This window comes from Castor canadensis, chromosome 6 (assembly GCF_047511655.1).
Source record: "Castor canadensis chromosome 6, mCasCan1.hap1v2, whole genome shotgun sequence".
NCBI classification, from domain to species: domain Eukaryota; kingdom Metazoa; phylum Chordata; class Mammalia; order Rodentia; family Castoridae; genus Castor; species Castor canadensis.
Genome location: NC_133391.1, coordinates 71,357,954 through 71,382,858, shown reverse-complemented (window position 1 = coordinate 71,382,858; position 24,905 = coordinate 71,357,954). Strand labels below are relative to the sequence as shown.

Sequence of the window (24,905 nt, the reverse complement as noted above, 5' to 3'; positions counted from 1 at the left end):
TGAGACACTTGCACAATTTGCGCTTTGGAGTGTGTTTACATGGTGCATGTATTTATGTGCATATGTATTTATTTCTTGCTTGAGGGTCTACTGACTTTTATTACTTAAAAATGTCTGTGCCTTCAAAGTTAAGAACTATTCTAAGATAGGCTAACTGATGATCTCCATTTAAGAAACAAAAACTCACAATTCCAGCCATGTTTGCAATCTGATCCAACTGATTTCAACACCTCCTACTTCCCTCCTTGATGTTATAGAAGCTATGTAGTGGATATCGCAATTCAAGGAAGAATGGACAACTTCTTTGCACAAGAGAGAATGACCCCATCCAGGGCCCAGATGGGAAAATGCACGGCAACACCTGCTCCATGTGTGAGGCCTTCTTGTGAGTAGAGCAGGAACCCCAAGGCTACTGAAAGTGGTGGGACATGGGAAATTCCATGGGAAATTTTTTGTTGCTGTTGTTGTTTTTAATGGAGATTAGATGCTAATGTATTTTCCTCTTAATAGAGAAGTCAGTTTGAAAGTCATATTTAAACAGACTTAAAAAAAACAATAAAAACAAGAAAAGCAAATGGAAAACTTTCAGATTATGACCATTATTATGTAAAGAGATGCAGAATAAGCAAGACATGAAAAGAAATAATGCATGATTTCACTTCTCTGTGGAGTCTCATAAAGTCTAACAGTAAACAGTAGAACAGTAAATAGTAGAAAGGAGGTTACCAGATGCTAAGAGTGGGAGTGGTGAATTCGGAGATGTTGATTAAAGTCTATAGTTTTCTGTTAGGAGGAGTAAGATTTTGAGACTTACTGTACAGCATGGAGACAATAGCCAACATATATTTCAAAATTGCTAAAAGTGTACATTTTTAAATGTTCTCATCATTAAAAAATGTTAAGTACATGAGGTGACTATGTTCATTACTCTGATTTAATCATTCTACAATGTATAAATATTAAAAACCACATCATAACCCATAGATGTATACAATTATTGTCAATTAAAATATTTATAAGAGATGAAGAATAATTTCTTCTATGGCATGTCAGAGGTAACTAGAACCCTTCACCTATATCAAAGAATATTCTGTGATAATCATACTAATTATAGTTTTCTGAAAAAGTATTAGCTGAAATAAGAACATTGGTAAGATTACATGTCATTATAGTACATGGGACATCTTGTAAGATATTTTTTCAATTCAGCATTTTCTTCCTACTAATTCTGTGTGATCTCGAGGAGTAAAACTAAAATGGATCAAAAGTATAGGGAAACAGATGTGGGCTCAACATGAAGAATGACCTTGCAACTGTAGGGAAGACTCAAGAATGGTGATTTTGGTATAAGAGAGTTAGGTGGCCATTTATGGGGAGGTTAAAGCATGATTTGAATGACATAGCCCTTCAAGTAAGAGTCTGTGATGTATCTGAACTCTTAATTTTTTACCAAAAAGAGATCCCAATACACTTTCTATGTGATAGTAATCTCTGGAAGGATTTACTTGCTGAGTCTTTCCAGACAGTGATATAATCCACTAGCTGTCTCTGATAGATTATGAGCCATGGAGCACTAAACTATTTATTAGATGGAAAGTTAAAATGATGATCATATAATTTTCATAACCAACATTTATTGAATGCATATAATTGGCTGGAACTTGATAAGAACTTTGCTACTTTATCTCATTTAGTATTCACTATGATTATATGAAGTAAGTTCTATATTGTCATAAGTTACAGATGATAAAACTAAGCCCCAGAGAAGTTGAGTATGGTGGAAAAGTCACGTAAGATATGTGCCATATAGGTAAAGAAAATACTATTTCTCACTGTAATGTACAGACAGAATATAATCACTTATCAATGCCTTTATCAATTTCTGGCAGGTATATGTTCCTATATTTAGGTTGTGTCAACCTGTTTATCTTTTCCTGTACAGTCATCAGACTGACCAGGAAGTAATTCTGCCACTAGTGGTCAGTTCTGCTGCCTTCACTGATAATTTCCCATTGAGGAAATAAAGCACTTCTTAAGCATTACAGACAAGTCAGACTTTGTGGTAAAATTTGGATAAGTTCTCATGCAGGGAAGTATGAAAAGACCCAGTTTTAATGTATTTTAATAGGTTTCTTTTGTAAATACAAAAAGTTCTTATAAAAATAAGCTTTTGTTAGCTCATATTTTATGGACATGTTAACAAAAGTTATTGAATATCTTGAGAAATGCTCTTTTCATAGTCATTTTGCATACTTTCATAGTGTGTGGAAATAGTCTTTCCAACTTTTTCAAAAGTCTTCACTTGATTGATGGTTAAATTAAGGTTGATTAGAACACATTAAAACATTTTCATGGACTGGGTACAATGTCACATGTACAATTATCTTGTGGACCCAGGCAACTAAATTCAATTTGCAGTATTGTCAGTTATTCAAAATAGTACTGTCACTCTCACTTCATTTTCATCATATGCCTGTTTCTAATGTTTATATACAATGATGACAATGATGCTATCAACTCCTTATATCATTTAGACCAATCCCTTTATTACATACGAGATATGTTCTAATTGCTTCATATATATTGAGTCAGTTAATGCTCCTAACACTTCTCTGAGAAAGGTATTCTTATCTCTTCTCCCTTCCTAAACAACTTCCCCCGAAATAAAGACAATGAAGACAGAGAGAGGTTAAGGCTCTTCTTATCGTCCTTACACAATCTACACCAGAGTGTTTTCTCTTAATTGCCAGGCTATATTGCCTCCCCCAAACCAAATATTGCCACTTTATAAAAAATGATCACAGAATGCCAGGCATGGTAGTTCATGCCTGTTAATCCCAGCTACTTGAGAGGTAGAAATGAGAGGAACATGGTGTTCGATGCCAGCCCTGGCAAAACATTAGCAAGACCCCTTCTCAACAAATAAGCTGGGTATAGTGGTTCATTCCTATGATTCTAGCCACCCAAGAGGCATAGGAAGAAGGATTGAGTTCTGAGGCTGGCCCTGAGCAAAAAGCAGAAGACACTATTTGAAAAATAAATCAAGCATAAAGGGGTTGGGGGCGTGGCTCAAGTGGTGTGGTTCCTCCTTAACCAGTGTAAGGCCCTGAGTTCAAACTTCAGTGCTGCCAAAAATAAAACAAAATATAAAATAAAAAGAGCAGAAAAGAAAGAATCAGGAAATAAGAAAGTGTTATTGCACTGTATGATCTGGGGAGTTTAATGGTTTTCCCCCATAGTTAAGGGACTGTCTCTTGAATGTCATTCTCTCAAGATGAGAACAACTCTGATTTCCTACCTAATCAGATGGTAAGCTGCTGTGAGTGGTTCTTAGCTGATGCTTGAGAATGGTCAGAGCATTCCACATCAGTTTCAAGTGTGGGCTAAGTGCTACTGGGTTAAGGTTCATTTCTTCTTTCTCATTTTTTTCCCTTTTCTTCATAGTAAACAGGAAGATAAAGCAAGAGCAAAGGCTAAAAGAGAAGCTGCGAAGGTAATTTTTATCAGAAATACTACAGCTGTGCCCTGACACTTTTTCTTCTCAATCATATTCTAGTTATCTCAGTAGCATAAATGTTTCCTATTTAAATTTCACACCACTTTCAATCTTGTACACACCTGTAGCCTCAGATACCTAGGAGGCTGAGCCAGGAGGGTCATGAGCTCATAAGTTCAAGACCAAACTGGACAACATAGTTGAGGGCCTGTCCCCCACACAAAAAAAAGAAGGAAAAGAGAAAAAAAAACAGTTTAAACCTGAAAAGGAGTCTTGATTACATGTTTCCACAGTACCAATTTTATTTCAAAGTTACTCAAATTTTAAGACTCATTCAATAAAAGCCAACAAAAACTTCCAAAGTGTTAACTCTTTCTAAGGGATTTCTACATACTTGGCTTTTATTAGATTTCTTTTGTTAGGCTAGACTATTAACATTAACTTGTACAATTTGCTAGTCTTAATTTATCTCATTCCTACCTATATTACATCAAATGGGGAATGCAAGACCCTATTTTGGGGTCAAAATGCACATATTTTATCATGTTTAATCTTTGTCACAACCCAGCTAACTTTCTTGTCCTTGATGACCATTATTATTTCATTTGATTTTCTGATTATTTTTAGTCTGCCCTGCTTGCTTTTATAATTTTATAATTTTAAGATAGCAAAAGCGAATCTGTTTGTGTGTTGATGTTGGATTATTGTCATCTAATTGCCACTAACAGATTTACCTTTATTTATTCTATTTCTTAACAACACCTGCAAAATTAGTCATTATTTGAGGAAAGCTGACACAATTTAAAGTTTACTGGCTTATTTTTAATAACTGTTTTTCTTAGCTAGAACTACATTTTTATGAATAACTTAGTACTAAAATGTGTCTAACTCATTGTACTTGATCAGTTTCTAAGTCCTTTCAAATCTTCCCAAAGGACCTGACCCATTCCTCCTTCTTTTTGCTACTATTGGATTTTCCTGATTCAAGTCCACATCCTCCATCATTTTCTCCAGGAAGGCTTTTCCTCCAGGCCTCCTGAACTTCCTCAGCTGAACCTTCCAAAGCTTTTACACAATGTAGTACACAACACAACACAAGCACATGCTTTCTATTCATCTCTACCATTTTCGCCATTCTTATTCTGCGCTTCATTTATAACCATCCTCAGGAGAGTGATGATAAATATGAACAGCTCTGCTCTGACTCCAGGACGATTCTGAGTTTCCGAGGGGGGCTTTGTACTTGCTTACTGGTTTATCACTATATGTTACCACTTTTCTTTTTACTTTTCCTACATTGCTATATATTTTTTATGCCTCATAATAGCAAAAATGCAGGGAAGGTAGAAAACTTCTGTGGAGAATATCTTCTTCATTTTCTAGGAGTCCTGCACTGAATTCCGGGACCAATCACGAGATGGAATGCTCATATGCACCAGAGAGAATGATCCTGTTCTTGGCCCTGATGGCAAAATGCATGCAAACAAGTGTGCCATGTGTGCAAGTGTATTGTAAGTACCCATCCCCACTTCTCCCACTGAATTTTCTCATCGTTATTTGTTCCTGATCTCAGATTCCTCATACACATGTATACACCATAGGTTAATGCTAGAAAATCTTAAAAGCAGGAGGATAAATCATTTAAGTAATATTGAGTCATCTAGTGACATTTTAATTCTCTATTCACTTATCCTTCTATCTTCTAATTATGTCAAGGATAAAGACTCAGCTTATCACTAAATGTTTTTAACACTTTCTAGTCTTCATTTATAACAAAGAGAGAGAAAATTTCATAGGGTGGATTGCATGCTGTCTTTGGTCTCTCTCCCAACTCTGATATTTTATGATTCTGAGTGTCTATTAGAGGAAAGTCAGTTGGATGGAAATCTATAGGACTATTATGTAAAGAGTTTTGAAGCAACCTGAATAAAACCCGAATTTGAATATGAACATTAGCTCCATTAAAATAACATTTAGACTTTTAATTTTATAGAACAACATGGTTTATGTGGTGGTGGAGCCATCATCTAGCTGGGCATCACCCCTTACTTTTCTCATTGGTATAGTACACATTTAGATAGGAAAAATTTCACAATTAAAAAAATCAAGACAAATGTGGCTTCTTATACATCATTGAACTCACTGACCTGCAAATTGTAATACTACCTAAAGGCCTCATACTGATTAAAAGTGCCTGCTTGTTTCATCATTATTGCTTTTTGAGAGGAGGAAATGTACATTACTGAATTCATCTGCATATTAGCCAAAGCAATAGCACTTCTTGGGATGGATATGATTGTCTGGAAGATTTCTGATCATTGGTTTGTAAGTACTTACTTCTTCTTGAAACATACCACCAGAATTAGTGGAAAATTGTACTCAGCTTGTGTCTCCTTCTATTGCAGCCAACTTGAAGAAGAAGAGAAGAAAAATAATACTAAAGAAGAAAAGGAGAAAGTTGAGAGTGAAAAGGTTAAGAGAGAAGCAGTACAGGTAGTTGTTTCAGATCATCAGAGCATATAAAATTTCAAGATCATTTTCCCTAGGGGAGTTTCCTAGCCCCTCTTCTCAATCCCAGCATCCTTTGTGACTGCATACTGAGCAAATATATTTAGATACTCATATATAAGGAGATGCTTTCTTCCTTACTGAACTTATTTACCCTTTTGCCATTTATAATATTACTACAAGCTATACCCAGATTTTGATATACTCCTTTCCTTTATTATTTTCTATTTTGGAAGAGCTCATTTATATATCTCTGTGCTTACCTTTGCTCCTTAATATCTACTTTTTCATGTTTAAACACAATAATATATTTTTAGAAACATAAGGTCAGTTATGTCACCCAGTGACTTCTCATTTCACCAAGAATAAGAACCAAAGTTCTAGTAGCTTACATGATGTAATCCCTAATCACTTTCCATGCTTCATTTCCTATTTTTCTGCAAATTGTTCTTGTGCCTTTTACACTGGCCATCTTGTTGCTTCTTGAACATGCCAAGAATTATCTCTAGGCCCTTTGGTTTGTGGATTTAATAATATTGTGGCTAAAATAAGTGGATCTGGACTCACACTGTCAGATTTCAAATCCTTGCTCCATCTTCTTATCAGGAAAGTCAGACAGTGAATACCTGTGTATCTTAGTTTCCTCACTTATAAAATAAGAATATTATTATCACATGTATTATTTTATTAAGTCTTAATAAATTTATCTATATGTAACAAGGTCTCCCATATATTGAGTCCTCAATATACAATAGTATATTTATTATTCATATTGTTATTTGTCTGATTTCATGGTCTAATGGGATGTGTTACATTAGACAATTCACCAGTTCTTCAGAATACAATGAACTCTTATCTTCTACATGGCATTGATCTTAGTCAGTAACGTCCCTTACTTCTATCTATCAAAAATTAGGCCACTTGTCATGGCTCAAAAGAATTGTTAGCTGCTCCCTAAAGATCTTCAATATATGTTATGCAAATATATTTATAACTCTATCATTTATAATACCAGGTTTCAAATTTTATTTCAGTTATATAATTTGCTTTATTCCAACTTTTAGTGACTTTTATATATTTTCTCCAGAGAAAGTAAAAATTCTTATTGGCTGCTGTAACAAATTATCACAACTCAGTGACTTAAACCAACATAAGTTCATTATCTTTGATTTTGTAGGTTAGAAGTTTAATAAAGATATCACTACATAAGAGCAAAGGGTTGGCAAGACTGCATTCCCACCTGGAGTCTCTAGGAAAGAATCCATCTCCTTGCTTCTTCCAGCTTCTGGAAAACAACCTTGTTTCTTAGATTTTTAGACTCCTTCCTCCATCTCCAAAACCAGCAACATTGCATGTCTCTGGCTACAGTTATATCTCATTCTCTGTTCTGTCTCATTCTTCAGTTTAATGATTGACCCCATTAGGGAAATCCAGGATATTTTTTCTATCTCAAAGTTCTTAATCCAGTCCACATCTGTGAAATCCATTTTGCCATGTTACATAATATACTCTCAGCTCCCAGGTATAAGACTTGGACATACAGATGAGAGTGAGAGCTTTTATTCTGCATACTATGAATTCCTTCACCAATTTCAAAGACAGTAATTTATTCTTTTTATTTCTCACAGTTTTAGTTGAAGGTTTTCTAATGAGATTAATAACAGCAATCTTATGTTCTAAATAATGTGTGACTTGGGTTTCTGAAATCTCAGCTAATATTGAATTCCTATCACTTTTTCTATGTATCTGTTATGTTTGGGGCATTATATCATAGTTTTTGAAGGGGTGATATGGAGGAGGATTTCCAGTGTTTAATTATTTTATTCTTCAATCCTCCTTCATTTGGCAGGAGCTCTGCCGTGAGTACCGTCAGCATGTGAGAAATGGCCGACTCTCCTGTACCAGAGAAAATGACCCTATTGAGGGTCTAGATGGGAAAATCCATGGCAATACCTGCTCCATGTGTGAGGCCTTCTTGTGAGTAAAGCTGCAGCCACTGCTGTTGAGTGTAGAAGAAAAACCATGTTGGGTGGGCAAGAAGGATGACCCTGGAGGCTTGCTCCACAGGTAGATATTGGAGCCTGTCTTTCTTTGTATTGAGTTGGGATTTATTATTATAAAGCCTCATACAAAGCACATTTCTTTCTAATACTTCAGTGTTGTTAAAGGTGCTTGAATCACCATCCAGGGAGGGCCATGTCATAATGGCAAGTTAATCTAAAGTTAATGGCACATAGAAGAACCCAGCTTTCTGTTTTCTGTGTACAGTAGGGCATAGCCATGACTAATGAAAAGGTGTAACCATTCGGTGCTAACAGGTTGAAAATATATTAGCATCCAGTCAATATCCTATAGTTGGTTTCTAGGAAGAATGATATCTTTATCTTCTATAAAAATGTGTTGACTTCTTTACTATGGCATGTATGTCATATTTTCTAAGCAACATGAAGAACAATGATGTGAGGTACTTGCACTTATGGTCTGATTCCCAAGCATAGTTGGCAGAGGTGAAGTCATGGAATAATCATACACAGAGAGGTTCTTCTCTTTGAGATAACCTGCATTGGGTGCTAGGAATGGCTCTCCTTTCCTCCTCTCTTATAGCTTGCAGGAAGCAAAAGAAAAAGAAGCTGAATCCAGAGCAAAAGCTAAAAGAGAAGCTGAAAAGGTACTTGTCCTGGAATCTCTACACCACAATGAAAGGGTGCAGTTTTGCCATTTCTCTAAAAATCACTCGTGAAATTGTGGAATGTCTTAGCTATGAGGAAACTTGGGGTCATTTAGTCCAGGGTTTGGCAAACTTTTTCTTATGGACCAAGTAGTAGATAATTTTGGCCATACCACCTCTGCCACCACTGCTGAACTCTGCTAGTGTAGCTGCAACACAGACATGAATGGTGTGCACACAAGTAGTATGACTGTGTTCCCATAAATCCATATCCACAAAAACAGGACATTGGCAAAATTTTGCTCATAGTCCATGTTTTCAACCCCTAGTACACTCCATCCCCATATTGTAAAATGAAGATTTAAATCCACAGAGAAGGAAGAACTTGCTTATAAAGTTCGTGGGATATTAGTATTAGTACCTGCATCTTCATATTTCAAAGTTCTTACAGGTAACAAATGAGAACAGTAATCTGCTCAACAATAGACTTCCTGACACCAAATCCAGCATTCTTTCTAACACCCTATGTGTTTTTGGATTCTCACATTTGGTCCAATTAGGTGCTTGTTTATTCCTTCACTTTTGATCATTTTCTGGTGTCAATCTGTAGAGATGAAATAAAATAGAAGCATCCTAAATAATATTTTCTTGAGCCTCTCTGTCAGCCCTTTTGCACTGATTATTTTTGAAGTATGGTCTCACTTTATGCTTTGGCCAGCCTGGACAACAATCCTCTTATTTGTGCTTTCCCTGTGTAGCTGGGATGAAAGACACACGCCACCATACCCAGCCATTGGTTGAGATGGGGTCTCAAGAAATTTTGCCCTGATTGGCTCCGAACCACAGTCCTTCCAATCTCTATCTCCAGAGTAGCTAGGATTATAGGTTTGAGCTGCCATACCTGGCCACAAACTTCTTTTTTAAGTCCTACGTGCTTAATTGCTTAATAAGAATTGAATGGTTCAATTGCTTGAGAAAAAAATCTTTAGAACATTTTCTCTTTCTTTTTCTAGGAATTATTTAGTAGAAACCAAGCAAACAAATATCCAAGAAAATGCTCAAACTCCTTTTTTATCTCCTTCTTCTAGGATACATGCAGTGAATTTAGGAGTCTTTTACAAAATGGAAATCTTTACTGCACACGAGAAAATGACCCTGTCCGTGGCCCAGATGGGAAGACCCATGGCAACAAGTGTGCCATGTGTAAGGCAGTCTTGTGAGTGCACAAATAACCCTCCTGTGTTGGTTAGGAGAGTTGGGGAGGCAGAAAGCCAGGCATAGTACATATTTTGTTTTCCTTTCCTTACATATAAAGAAATAACCATCTGTAAAGCATTTCCAGGTGACTCTTTTTAGAATGGCCAATATTCATAGTTCCAGGGACAGAAAATACATTATTAGGTTATTATAGTCTCTGTTAGTTCTAGGAGAGAATCTACCAGGAAATCATAACATCTTTCTTGATAATTTTTTAAGTCTTTGTCAAGTGGATCCCTTCTTTGGAATTATTTTGGGACTCTTATTGGGAAGGAAATACACAGATTTTATTGCCAATCTTATTTATATACCTAAATTTTTGAAAATTTATCATTTCAGAAAATGAAAAGTAGTTCACACAAAGTTTGGAAGTACATTTAAAATATTTAAGTCATTTAAGAACAATTTGCAGAATGTCCACAATGTACAATGTGCATAGTAACTAGGCAGGGATGAATGAAACAGATACTCTTCTCAAAAATCATATAGTTCACTAGGTATTAGACATGGACATAAACTAACATGACATGAAAGAGAAATTGCTAAATGAAAACGATGCTTTTTTTATGCTGTAGCTCTTCAGGGACCACTAGTAGTAAATTTTCAGAATTGGGCCTTATCATTTGGGTGAGATAGAGTCATGACAAGAAGGAATGAGAGAACACCATAATTGAAGATATAAGTTAAGAAAACTATAGTAAGTAAAGAACAAGTCATTTAGTTTATTAGAACCTACTTACTTTACACTTTGAATGCCAAACCCAGGACTCTTGAGGTCAATTCTACATGTAGTGGGAAGTTGCTGAACTTTTTCCTGTAGGAAAGCAAGTGACAGGAATATAGTTCCTTTAGGAAGAGTCACATATCAGCAGTCAAAAGAAGAAAAAGAGGAGGAAGGGACTCAAATTCAGAACACCGTTGATATGTGGGGAGAAAGGGTTACAGTAAACCAGTGAGGGGCCACTAAATCCAGGAGTAGGGCAGGAGGTGAGTAGATCAAGGTGGAGACATTGTGAAGGTAAAATCAATGTTATGTGGCAATGGGCATGCAGGTTAAAAGAGGGAGCAGAGTGGATTCCACTTGACAGAGAATCCAGGAGAAAGTTCATGCTTGTTACAGAAAATAATTATGTAGGGGCCTTTTGAATATGTGGGACATAAGAGAAATACAGCTGGAGATTCCCAGCAAACATTTAGGAAATGCTAATTAATTTTTCACCTTGTCTTATTTGCAGTTATGTATATATTGGTTTTCTTTTACTGTAGTGAGAGATTTTCCAGGCAAAGGACCTCATACAATTCTTTTTTTATTCTTAAGAGGACTTATAGTATAATGGTTGTTAAGGATTGCTGGTGTGTTCTGCACTAGTCTCTGTTGGTCATGTAATGAAACACTCATAGAAATGTGCTCCACTTTCTGTGAACTGTTTTCCACTTTCTAATTTCCAGCCAGAGAGAAGATGAAGAAAGAAAGAGAAAAGAAGAGGAAAATCAGAGAAATGCTGTGGGGCATAGGCCTAATGGTGGAGGAGGGAAAACTGAGGTGAGAATTTCCACAGCCAGGGTGGACCAGACTCATTATCAGTAAGACTATGGCATGGCAAAGGAAAATGTAGGGAATGATGAGTTTGAATGGATCTTAGAAGAACAGAGCACTTTAAGGTTAAAGATTAAGATGGTAGCAATTGTAGCTTCTCTAAGGCTCTGTTTGACTTTTTAAACCTAGAAATAACATTATGATGGTATCCCCTCAAGTCCGTATTCGTTCTCATAAGTATCACATACTCCTCATTTTCTTTTATTATTCTTTCTTGTCCAGGATGGAGCCAAGTTTTTGATATATATTTTCTATTGGTCCAAGGTAGCATAATATGATGAAAGAGCACGGATTTTGGAACAAGTTTGGAGTACAGTCCTTCCACCTACCGCTTAGACTTGGGAAGCATTGATACATCCTTTTATCTCTCTCATCTAGCAGTACTCTTATGGAGACAAAATGAAATAATGTACGCAAGATTAGCATGTTTCTTAGACAGTTTAAAGTGCCAGCTTGATACTTTAAAATGTTACATAAGATAACTCTGGGCCAGTGAATAGTTTCATCAGATTACAGTCACCTTATTTATTTATTGTGCTATGGCCTTGGATTATCAAGATCATCCTATGCTTTCAAGTCTTCTGTTTTTCCTACCTTTTCTGCATTAGGAGGCTGGATTCTCACTCTCAGGAAATGGACATGTTTAGACATTTTGTCTGTCTTCTCCACAATTCAGTCAAGCCTGTCCTCCCTTGACATTTTGCATTGCTTGTACTTACCCCCCACAGCATTTCCTTCCTACTCACACCAGATTTCAGTATTGTTCCTATAAAAAAACTACTTAGTAAATTCTCTAGAATTGCAAGTCATGTGGTCGTAACTATTTACTTCTGCCATTATTGTGGGAAGTGAGACATAAATAGCACCTAAATAAATGCATATGTGTTCCAATGAAGTGTTTCATGTCAGAACACCAGATTTGGCCTGTGAGCTATGGTTTTCTGACTTTTAATCTATGCTGTTAAGCCCCAGCCAACTGTATAATTTCTCTTTGTAAATCCTTAAAGGGAATATTAGGAGTTAAGACAACTGACTCCTTGGAATTAGCATATGGGTGATTCTACCTTCTGTTGCTCTGTGAATAGCCACCTTATCCACATTATTAGATGACATAAGTGTTTTTTTTTCTTTATTTTATTATTGTTGTGCTGGGTGAGGGTACATTGGAGTATTTGCAAAAGTTCTTCCAATGAATCAAATATGTCATATTTGAATTCATCCCATCCACTGCTCTCTTTCGTACCCCTGCCCCCAATTCCCGGGACAGTCTCAACAGGTATCATTTTTGCATTTACTTACATGTGTATATAGAGGCACCCCTCTGCTTCTGGGCAGAACCTGTTCCACCCTCTTGTTCTCTGATTTTGTAGAAGAAAAAACATAAAAGATAATAAGAAAAACACAGCATTTTTGCTAGTTTGAGATTAAAATGTCTATATAGGGAGAGTCCTTGTGTTGTTCCCATGCATTTATGTATTACATCTCAAATTGGTTCATCTCTACCAGACATCTTCACTACTTCCTGTCTGCTTCCCATAGTGGCCTCTTCCAGTTTAAAGTTAATATATTTGCTTCTATACAGTGAGCATATCAACCACATTCAAGTTTTTGATTTTCTTCCCTTACCCTATCCCTCCTATGCGTAGTCTCCCCTTAGTGTGACCCGTGTCCAGTAATACTATGCATTTGTTTTAGGTCTATAACCAACATATGAGGGAGAACATGTGATTTTTGGCTTTGTGAGCCTGACTAACTTTGCTTAAGATGATGCTCTCCAGTTCCAGTATTTACCTGTGAATGAAAAAATTTCGTTCTTCTTTGTAGCTGAATAAAATTCCATTGTGTATAAATACCATATTTTCTTAATCCATTAGTCAGTAGTGGGGCATCTTGGCTGTTTGCATAGCTTGGCTGTTGTGAATAGTGCTGTAATAAACATGGGTGTGCAGATGGTTTTCTTGTAACCTGACTCACATTCCTTTGGGTATATCCCTAGGAGTGGTATTGCTGGATTGTATGGCGGATCTATTTTTAGTTTTTTAAGAAGCCTCCATATTGTTTTCCATAGTAGTTGTACTGGCTTACATTTCTACCAGCAGTGTATGAGGGCTCCTTTTTCCCCACATCCTTACCAACATTTGTTGTTGGTGGTGTTCTTGATGGTAGCTCTTTGAACAGAAGTGAGGTGGAATCTTATTTAGTGTGGTTTTGATTTGCATTTCCTTTATGGCCAGGGATGGTGAATGGTTTTTCATGTGTTTTTTAGCCATTTGGACTTCCTCTTTTGAAAAGGTTCTGTTAAGTTTAGTTGCCCATTTCTTTATTGAGCCATTGATTCTTTGGGAGTTTATAGTTTTTTCAGCACCCTGTATATTCTGGTTATCAGTCTCTGTCTGATGTCTAGGTAGTAAAGATTTTCTTTCATTCTGTGGGTGACCTCTTCAATTTAGAGACCATTTCTTCTGTTGTGCAAAAGCTTTTTTATTTCATGTAATCTCATTTGTCAATCTTTTCTCTTAGTTGCTGAGCTGCTTGAGGAAGTCCTTGCCTATGCCTGTTGCTTCCAGTGTATACCCTGCTCTTTCCTGTACTATCTTCATGGTTTCAGGTCTGATATTAAGGTCCTTAATCCACTTTGAATTGATATTAGTGCAGGGTGACAGGCATGGATCTAGTTTTAGTTTTCTACATGCAGATAACCAATTTTCCCAGCAACATTTGTTGAAGAAGCTATCTTATCTCCAGTGTATGTTTTTGACACCTTTGTCAAAAATTAGGTGAGTGTAGCTGCACAGATTCATATTTGGGTCCTCTATTCTGTTCCACTGGTCTTCATTAGATGGTATAATTCTTATAAGGGTATATAAAAAATAGCTTTTCTTACTCAGATTATTTACCACATTTAAAGAGAAGATATTAATTAATTCAGGAAGCCTGCTTTCTGTTCCCTTTTCAGGATCCATGTGCTGAGTTTCGGGAAATTATGAAAAATGGAAAACTCAGCTGTACTCGGGAGAGTGACCCTGTACGTGGTGCTGACGGGAAGTCATACAACAATAAATGCGCCATGTGTAAAGAATTACTGTAAGTTCTTATCACAACAGCATGTCTAAAAGAAAGTCACATATCCTTCTTGAATTAATGGCTACTTCCTGTTTTGTATGGCTTCCTCCATGAAAGCCACTCTTTTTGTTAATTCCTAAATGTTATCTCTTTCCCCTGTATTTTCTAAGGAGCATAAGGGGCTGGGATGTAGCTTGGTGGTACAGTGCTTGCCTAGCATGCGTGAGGCCCTGGGTTCGATCCCAGCACCAAAAAAAAAAAGATAAAAAAAAAAAACCTCTCCCCTCTAAGGAGCATAAGCCCTAGAAGGACAACTGGTCAAGTGGCTGCTTCCTTCTCTGTTTTCTGTTATAGTTCTGTGACCTGTAAGTGCCATCATGCTGGAAAATTGTTCTTCATTGTGCCTGAATCCTGGGAAGACTTTATGGTTGTCATTTGGAATAAATTACCAGTGCAGCTAAAGAGAGCTGCTTCTTATCAAATGTGTAGGACACACTTATTGTACAAACAAGAGACTGCTCCTTCTATTTTCCTTGGTGAATATATAGAAGCAGAGAGCTTTAGAACTGAATTCAGCCACTATTGATTGGTGTTGTTAGGCCAAGCCTAAATTGAGGTAGTTCTAGATAACCTTAAAGAGTATTTGTAGTTTTAAAACTCACCACAATGCACTTAGCTATGGCAATTAATTGTTATATGTTTATTAAGTATATAATGTTCCCTCTTACCCACAGCACACACATTCCTCACCTTTCTACCTAAAAATTTTTTTACAATATTATGGTCATACAGACTATGTGAGCAATCTTATCCAAATGTTGCATTTACCAATTGCAAAACTGAAAATGGCTTATTCAAGGCCTCATGAGGAGTAAACTTTAGGGCTCAAGTTAGAATCCAATTCTTCTGAATATTGTCCTTAATGTTTACTCTACATTACTAATATTCTTCAATAGAAGCAGGATAACAGAGTGAAGGGTCCAGCATCAGAGAGCTATTTTAGTTCTGTGTTCTCAAGGCTTCAATATGCCATGCTTGTAAGGTAGAAAAGGCAAGTATAATCACAGGAGCCAAGTAGTGTTAGGAGCCAAGTAGTGTTTCTTGTTAGAGTTAAGCAAGATGAATCATGCAAAACTCAGCACACTGCCTGGTACAAAGTAAACATGTAACAAGGGTGAACTGTCACTGGCAGTGTTGTCATTAATGTTCAGTGAAATACTTGATAACATCATCTACAATAATAAGTAGACTAATATTATTGTCTCTTACTTGTTACCCTTTTTGCATAATGAATACTTTGAAGATACGAGAGTGTAATCAAGAACAAGCATTGATTCTCAAATGTGGAAGATTATTAAGATATTAATCCTAGCTCTGGGAGGTAGAGATTGGAAGAATTGAGGTTCAAACCTAGCTTGGGAAAAAAAGTTAGCAAGATCTCACCTCAGCCAATAGGCCAGGTGTGTTGGCATACACCTATGATTCCAGCTACACTGGAGACATAGGTAGGAGGATCAGAGTCCAAGGCAGTCTGGGGAGAAGTGGGAAACTATTGAATAAACAATAAAATTAAAATGACTGGAGGCATGGTTTAAGTGGAAGAGCAAACAAGAGGGAGTAAATTCAAACTCTAGTACTCCCCTCAAAAAAGATAAAAATTTGTTATAAGATACTTGGATTCACTAACAGAAAATAACATCAATTAGTTTTTACAGTATTTTAAAGATTATGCTACATTAAATGGTTTTTGTCTGCATACTATGTAACAGGCACTTTTCATGGGCAAGATTCTGCTATTATGAAATTATAATAGAACAGAATAGAATACAGACAGATGATAAATAAGCAAATAACTACATAATATAAGACAAGATGGTAATAATAATAAGGCAGTGTAAGGCTGCAGAAAGAGAATGGTGCTGCTATTTTATTTATGGTGTTCAAGGAACGCCTGACATTTGAAGGAGACCCATAAGACATGAGTAAAGCAAACCACTTGGAAATCTGGAAGAAAATTTGCACTGTCTCTCGACAGTGCAAGACCTGAACATATGTATGAAAATTTACAGGCCTTAGAACCCAAAAAGAGACCACTAGACCTCAAGACTATTAAATCATGGGGACAATTATAGGAAATGAATTTGAAAAGATACTGTAGGGCTGTTTAATACCATGGGAAAGACATTGGGATTTATTCCATGTGTGGTCAGATGCCACTACAGGTTTTCCAACTGATTTCTGACTATAATTAGAATTCTACCAACTGGGTCACTATAGGCATCCTCTTCTAGCAATAATTTGGGGGCAGGGGGAGGCAATACTAGGATTTGAACTCAGGGCTTCACATTTGCTAGACAGGTGCTCTATCCTTGAGCCACGACCTTATCCCTTTTTTCTCTGTTTTTGAGATAGAGTCTCACCCCTTTTCTCTGGTTATTTTTGAGATAGAGTCTCTCCAGGCCTGGAGCCAAAGTCTTCCTGATCTCAGCTTCCCATATAGCTTAGGATGACTGGCACAAGCTGCTGGTATCTGGTTTTCTTTCAATAATTTACTTGACTAAAATGTCATGACTTGAAATTTTCTTGAATTGTTCATTGTATTCTATTGTCCTCTCTGTTTCCTTACATTCAAAAGGAATTCCCTACAAAACAAATATATGTTAATTAAAATTGTACACATGTGATAATATATATACACATTGTTTTGTGTGAAAAGTCAAGTGAAATTTTGAAAAAGAAATAACATAAGCTGGAATTTTGTAATACTTAGATCTTGGCTTAATCTCATAAAAATTTCCTGACTTGATTGTCAGGTTATTAAGCCCAAATCCAGACTTTATGAATAAAAGTGTTGAGATGATCAGTGAATCTGAATTTTTAAGTCTCTCAAGTAATTCTTATGCATGTGACCACTGGCATAAATATTTAATGAGAAAGGTAAGACCACTTTAAGACTAATAGGTTGACTTCAAAACAAAAATGGGGAGTTGATGGAGCATTAGAAAACATAAGTCATGATAAAAGTTGAACAGAGGAAACTTGCCTTCAATACCTGAAGGAATGATGTCATGAAGTAGTCAATTCACCAGGAGTATCCTATGCTGTTCCAAAAATGGAAATGAAGACTAAAGAATGGAGGTTATAGGGAGATAAGTTTGGACACTAGTAACACAGACTTTGGAATTTTCTGAGTGATGTGGCCTGTGATGAATAAGCCTTTTGCACTGGAGTCTTAATAATGGCACTGACTGTCTTGAGGGGGAAGATTTAATGACCATAAAGGAAGAGGTTTAAGAAGCTTACTTTCAGGTCCCTGGATTCCCCAGTTTGTGCCAACAAGATGATAGGTAACCCTTTTCTCTTGTAGGCAAAGAGAAATTGAAGAAAAAGAAAATAATTCTGGCTTAAGATCAAATGGGACTGGACCCAGAAAGGTGAGTCATTAACTAGGTTTTGACAGAATGGTCTTTCTGTCAGTCAACACTTGGCCATCAAAAACAGTAGAAAGAGATTGTCAACATGGTTTGCCAACATCTTGCACTTAGAAAGTCAGAAGCAGTAATCAACACTGGCAACTTGTTCAGTGTAAAAATCTAATACAAAATGGAAATCCTGCAGTCTTAAAATTTACAAATCATAGTTTATTTAATTTCTTAACAGCATGGCCAAATAAGGCTTCTAAACATTATTTTAGACAAAACTAGATTCTACAAGTATATTACTTTTTATTGCTGTTATAAATAGTGGCTTACAACACAAGGTTATTTTCTTACATTTGTGGAGTTCAAAAGTTCTGAATGGTCTCACTAAAACCAGATCTTGGTAAAGTTGCATTCCTTTGTGGAAGCTCTGGGGAACTGTTTCTTTGTCTTTTCTAACTTCTGGAGACTGCCTGTATTGCTTGGTCTATTGCATCTTTAAACCAGCAATGCCACTCAAGTCTTTCTTATGCTCTGCCATTCTGACACTGAGTCCCTTGTTTCCCTCTCGAGAGAATAAGAACCTTTGGGATTACAGCGGGCCCACCCCAAAAATCCCCAATGACCTCCCCATTTCAAATACAGCTGATTAGCAACTTGTTTTCATATTCAACCATAACTACTCCTTGACAAGTAAAGCATCATAATTACAGACACCAGAAAATCAGACATGGATTTTCTCTGGCCATGATTCTGTCTACTACGACAAGATTAAGAGGTTGCCTGACTCTTGGATAGAAACCTTCTAATTTTCAAATCCAGTCATGCTATATGTAAACAGCATTTCCAACATAAACTTTCCTTCTTTTCAGGATGTGTGTGATCAGTTTAGAAGCCAAATGAAAAATGGACAACTTATCTGCACTCGAGAAAGTGACCCTGTCCGAGGTCCAGATGGCAAGACACATGGCAATAAGTGTTCTATGTGTAAGGAAAAACTGTGAGTATTTTTCCAAAAATGAGAGTTTGATAATGGGTCTTAAAATATGATAATCATTTCTCAACAATTTGAGCAAAAGTCAATTGTTTCAGAAGCAGATGTATAATTAATGAAGTGTTTATTAACTTTGGTAGAAATGTTTCTGGCCTTTCATTCTTTCAGGGAAAGGGAAGCAGCTGAAAAGAAAAAGAAAGAGGAAGAAGGCAAGAGAAACAGAGAAGGAAAGGGCAATGACAAAGAGGTAATACATTCTGGATATCACAGTTGTATTGGGGATTCAATGAACAGATGTTCTTTGGAATGCTCACTTTCCCCCAATCATTGAGGATATAACCATAAACATGAAAAACATGGAAATGTCTTACAAAGTAATAACAACTAAGAGCTCCCTAAGAGCAACACCAGCAGGTAGGACCAGGTAACACTTAATATCTAAATAATCAAGCAAACAAATGCCAAAAATTACAAACACGAAAGCAAGTATCAAAAATTTAGAGTTCTACATGAAAAATTCTGTTGTTTTTTTTTTTAATGGTGGTACTGGGGTTTAAACTCAGGGCCTTGCACTTGCTAGGCAGGCACTCTATCACCTGAGTTGTGCTTAGTTATTCTGTGGATAGGGTCTTGCATTTGTACCTGGGCCAGCCTTGCATTGTGATCTTCATATTTATTTTTCCCATGTAAATGTATTAACAGACACACACCACCATGCCCAGTTTTTATTGGCTGAGATGGACTCAGACTGGCCTCAAACCACCAAATCACCATCCTCCCAATCTCTGCCTCCTGAGCAGTTAGGATTACGAAACATGAGCCACCATACAAACTCTTTATGTGGCCGTTTACTGCCACCTGGTGTTCAATTTGGGGATCTATAGATAGAATTCAATGTAACAGCACAGAAAATTACACAGCACAATCTTTTCTAATCTGTCTATGAACTCTAATTAGAAAAGCAAAATCGTAACTATTTAAATGTATATATAAAATACTGATATTTTTGTGTATGTTCAAAATAAAGCTGTGGTTTTATCTACATATGCAATGTGAAATAAGGTTGCAAATTCTCATATTTAAACAGTCCCAAGACTATGCCATGGGTTGCTCCAAATTTACATTCTGAGAAAAATTTAAGAGCCAATAGCTACACATAAGTAATAGTAGAAGAGTAGATGATCAGTCTTTTGAAGCTACATGGCAGATGGATGCCATCATTAACTTACATGTGTGTTGTCCTGGGGGCACCTGGAAAGGAAAATACTTCTGAAGATGATTGTGAGAAAGTTAGTTGATCAGGTATTAAATTCCACAGTTTTTAAAAATGTACCAGATAAAAGTTAGGCCTAGAATTATTTTGGGGTAATCACAATTTAAAGAAAGAGGGGTAGCTACAACCTAGGTCACGAGCAATATGTTTTCAGGATAGTGTTTCCATATCTCTATTTAGTCTCTTTTGGAAGGAACCTCAAGAGACTTCTGTAAATTGCCAAAGACTTCACAGAGGCCAGACCTCATGTCTTCAACAGAAGCCAATTTTACTGGCTTCTTTTTAAGGCCCTGATTTTTCAATCAATGAAGAAGCCAAGATCTGTTTTCTTAAAAATGGACAGGAGCTTTATTCTCTGCCATGTAAATGCAAAATAGTGAAAAAGACTAGCCTAGTTGTAAGTGGACTTCTGGTCACAAGTCAGCTGCTACATTAACTACTTAACCTCTCTGAGCCTTATTGTTCTCATCTATAAAATGAGGGTAGTGAGTGTTTATCTTAGGACTTGCGTATGACTGCTAAATGAAATCTGTTAGTGCATACAACAAATTCATGGCATGTAATAAAAATGGCTTGTGATAAAAAAGCTTTAATTCTTAAAATTTGTTATTGAGGAGCAAAGCTGAGTTTACACATTTGTATGTCTTGCCAATGGGGTATTTTAAATTTATGCTTTTTTTGTTTGTTTCTGTTTTTTCGGCAAGGAGGATGGGATGCTTGTTATGTTTTTTAATTAGACTTCCTGTGCGAGGAGTGATGAGTGCAGCTGCAGGGACACAGATGTGGGCCTCAGCCTCACAGAGGACTGTATAATATACAATGGGATATCTACGCGAGGTAGTACATCCCTGTAATCTCAGCTGCTTAGGAAACAGAGGCAGGAGGATCACAAGTTAGAGGCCAGCCATGACAAACTTACCTAGACCCTGTCTGAAAAGCTTGCCTGGCATACACGAGGCCCTAAATTCAATCCTAGTACTGGATAAAAAGAAAAAAATAAAACAACAGACTGCTTTCGGCAGTAGTGAAATTCCACTGGGCAAACATGTTTTCAGGTGTTAAAGATTAGACTGTCATAGGAACATCTTTTTGTTTTTGTTTTTGTTTTTGTTTTGCTCCTATTGGCAGGATCAGTGCCATGAGTTCCGGAGCAAGCAGAAGGATGGAAAGCTGATCTGCACGAGAGAAAATGACCCTGTTCGAGGCCCATATGGCAAGATGCACCTCAACAAGTGTGCCATGTGTCAAAGCATCTTGTACGTGGAAAGGCTTGTCCATAAATACGACCTTGTGCCTGTTTGCAGAAAATAGTTCCTATTCATTTTGTTTTATTTTTGAATTAGCATTATTCAAAAATATTACACTAATAATATGAGGAGGTTTCAATGTGATAACTCCATTTATGCATACAGTGCATACTCTCCTCCATCATATTCTCATTCTCTCCTCCCTCCAACCCCTTATTCCTGCTCCTTTATAGCCTGTGACAGTTGGCTTCACACATAAAGATAAGTACCTCTTTGTTCATGAAGAAGACAGTTACTTTCCAAAGCACTTTGACAAGAATATTTTTATTTTAATGATAAGAAGCATCATCCTACCTGGAACTTTTGGAGTGGGAAAAGAGCCAATGTACAGTGACAAAATCATTGAGTTTTTTTTTTTTTAAGTCAATCAGTAGGTAATCTGGGACAGGTCAGCTCACTTTGGAGAGTTTCCATTCTTCTTATGTGTAAAAGAACTACAAAAGCTACATAATACAGTTTTTGTGGGGATTCAAGGTGATAATACTTTTTAAATTTATAAATTTTAAAGTATAATAACTATGTAAAAAACTATAAAAATGAGAGCTTAGTTCTAGTTTAATTGAAAAAATTAAAAAGGAAAAAAGTGACAGCTTTTTAGTATCCTGCCATTCTTTATGACAGTATAGTAACTGAATTGATGAAAGTTGAAAACATTGCCTCAAATATAATATGAAAATTGCAATTCAGAAGTGACTAATAAAAATTCTTTTCAGACTTATAGGTATGAGAAAAGAGTGTTAGATTTGTTAATGCTTAAAGTCAGGAAAAATCACATGATTAAAGACAATTCAATAACAGTCCTAGAAAAATTAAATCCTATCACTTCTTATTCTGCAGTGAGAGAGAAGCTAGTGAAAGAAAAAAGAATGATGAAGAAAAGTCAAGTTCCAAGCCCTCAAATGATGCAAAGGTTATTTCTTAGAAGATACCAAAATAACTACTTTACTTTTTGCCTTCACAATCTTGCCTTCTTCTATGGTTTTAGATAATAAACATACTAATATTTTATATAAAATTGATTTTGCTAACATTGTCACTTTGGTTCATAATAAGATTTTTTTGTTGTTCTGGTTTGGGGATTTGATGCTTTTCTTGATTCTGTAGAGAATTCTCCTACAGTGTGTGTCGATTATTGCTTCAGTCTGTTTTAGAAGAAATATGGGTTGACAAATAGAACAATTCTTTACCTCCTCAGCTGCATGCTTATCTCTGACAGTTTAAATGTGAAATGAGATTAAGTAGCTTGTCAAAGTTAATTTTAATAATTTAGGTGATATAAATTAATCTCGAGTCTTCTGTTTAGCTTTGCTCTTTGATGTTTCTTTTTTCTGTTTTGTCCAGATGATTTTCTCATAAGCAACAAATCAATAGTCTGCATGCATCATGCTGCCTTTTCTATTTGCTTTTCAAAACTGCAAGGAAGACATCTTCATTCAGTCATTTGTAGAGTTAGATTGTCATGAGACTGTCCTTGGGTTAAGAACACACCTCATGTGGAAAATGGGGGGAAAGAACAGTGAATAAAATGGAGCCAGAGCCAAGAAGGGTCTGTCAAGTGTTGTTTTGTTTCTCTGCATTTAGGACCAGTGCAAAGAGGTTCCGAATGAAGCAGAGGATGCAAAGTTTAGACAGTCTGGGAGTTCCTTGGCCTCCATTGCCAAAAGTGCAGTCAGTGAGTCGCAGCCCAGAGACAAGAGAGAGCTTCCCAAAATCAAGTTTGAGAAAACCACCAAGCAAAAAAGGGAAAACGCCTTGTTCACTTCCCCCTTCTCATTTTCTAGGATGAATGCGGTGACTTTCGAAAGTACATAAGGAACGATGAGCTCCGCTGTACACGAGAGAACGACCCCGTGCGTGGTGCTGATGGAAAGCTCTATAAAAACGAGTGCTACAAGTGCAGAGCTGTCTTGTGAGTAACGGAATTCTGTTCTGGCTTCAGCAAGCTGGGGATCTGCATTTTTAGAAACTGCTGATGGAATATGTGTACTTATAAAATAAGTCTCTATAATCCAGGCTGTTCAGGTGAGAATACCTGACATAGTAGAAAGAGCGGTTGGACCTGGAGACAGGAATCCACATGAGTTACATCCATGACACTTACTACCTGTGTCATTTAAATTTTTATCAACTTTCAGCTTCATAGATCAGAGGAAATTGTTCCAAATCCTGTTCCAAGTATGCAGACTCAATAGGAAAGTCTTTTTTAAAATAAAGATTTTTATACCTCAAAATATAATAAATCAGAGTTCCTAGGACTAAAGAATTTGTTGTCCAGAAAGTGTTTCTAAGTTGTTCTGTTACCAGAACCAGCAAGGATCCAGGGAGGAGGTCTCCAAAATGTAGGCAGCCTCCACCTGCTCTTAGGTAACAAGTTTGTGTTGTTGTTGCCAAAAAAAAAAAAAGAAGAAGAAGAAGAAGAAGAATTTTAAGATGCATCATGGTAGAGACCAAGAAAATTTCTTAGTAAAGCAAAGTAAAGGAATTGTAGAATGATAGTACACAGCCTAGACATGCGTGTGGCACATCTGGTAGCAGGTGCAATGAGTGTTCTAACATCAAAGATATTTACAGTGAAATAAAGTGAACTTAGGGTTTGACCCTTATTTACCCTGGGATGAGTGCTCTCTTTTGTTCTGGACACCTGGTATAATCCACCATTCTTGCTGTTAGACTACCTTATCAATTGGCCCCCGAGATTTTTAAGTTTGGCCTACTTACTAAATTTGGGAGCATAATTGCCTAGATATTTTAGTGTTCCTTTAACCAAAGGATGAGTTCTGCCAAATGCTTCCTTCAAGACAGTGTCCATCTTTGTGATAAGTACTTTCTTTTGTAAACACTTTTTGTTCCTGGAGGCACATTTTTCTAGGTGTTTTTTCCCCAGCATAAGTGTCATTTTCTAAGATATCCTTGCTGCTTTCCAGAGCATGCTAGTCATGTGGTCAGTGGGCAAGGTCAGAGGGAGAGAACCCCACACACCTTTTTCCCTTTTACCAAATGTTACAGCTTGCTGAGGTGTGTAAGACTTAAAACAAAGAAGATAGTGCATGTGTGCTTTTAATCAGCTATTTATTAACGCAATGTTTGTCTCTGAATTCCTGACTACTGTTTCCCATGCTTCATTTACTCTGATCTATCCTGCCTCAATTCTAATGTACAATCAAATTTTGAGACTAATATATTTGATGATGAGGATGGTTGTGAAAAACACTGTGAAGACAACAAAAATAGTGTTTGACTTTTCATAGTGTGTGTCCTTTAAGGTAAGAATTGCCAATTCTGCTGTCTTTTCATATTATAGGAAATTGAAACTCAAAGAGTTT

The 24,905-nt window shown here is 36.6% G+C and overlaps 1 protein-coding gene across 2 annotated transcripts in view; it reads left to right on the top strand.

Moving 5' to 3' along the window:
* The window catches only part of Spink5 (serine peptidase inhibitor Kazal type 5), a 69,331-nt gene that overhangs the window by 36,131 nt on the left and 8,295 nt on the right, over positions 1-24,905 (top strand). Inside the window, exons 15-30 of one of the 2 annotated variants that reach the window (XM_074076699.1) lie at positions 258-385; positions 3,445-3,493; positions 4,880-5,007; positions 5,902-5,989; positions 7,854-7,981; positions 8,609-8,672; positions 9,761-9,888; positions 11,379-11,472; positions 14,483-14,610; positions 17,957-18,023; positions 18,881-19,008; positions 19,171-19,249; positions 21,404-21,531; positions 22,420-22,492; positions 23,164-23,250; positions 23,364-23,491. In XM_074076699.1, the coding sequence (XP_073932800.1) occupies positions 258-385; positions 3,445-3,493; positions 4,880-5,007; positions 5,902-5,989; positions 7,854-7,981; positions 8,609-8,672; positions 9,761-9,888; positions 11,379-11,472; positions 14,483-14,610; positions 17,957-18,023; positions 18,881-19,008; positions 19,171-19,249; positions 21,404-21,531; positions 22,420-22,492; positions 23,164-23,250; positions 23,364-23,491 (1,625 nt within the window). The remainder of the gene's footprint in view (positions 1-257; positions 386-3,444; positions 3,494-4,879; positions 5,008-5,901; positions 5,990-7,853; positions 7,982-8,608; positions 8,673-9,760; positions 9,889-11,378; positions 11,473-14,482; positions 14,611-17,956; positions 18,024-18,880; positions 19,009-19,170; positions 19,250-21,403; positions 21,532-22,419; positions 22,493-23,163; positions 23,251-23,363; positions 23,492-24,905) is intronic. The other variant, XM_074076698.1, reaches the window with a different exon arrangement.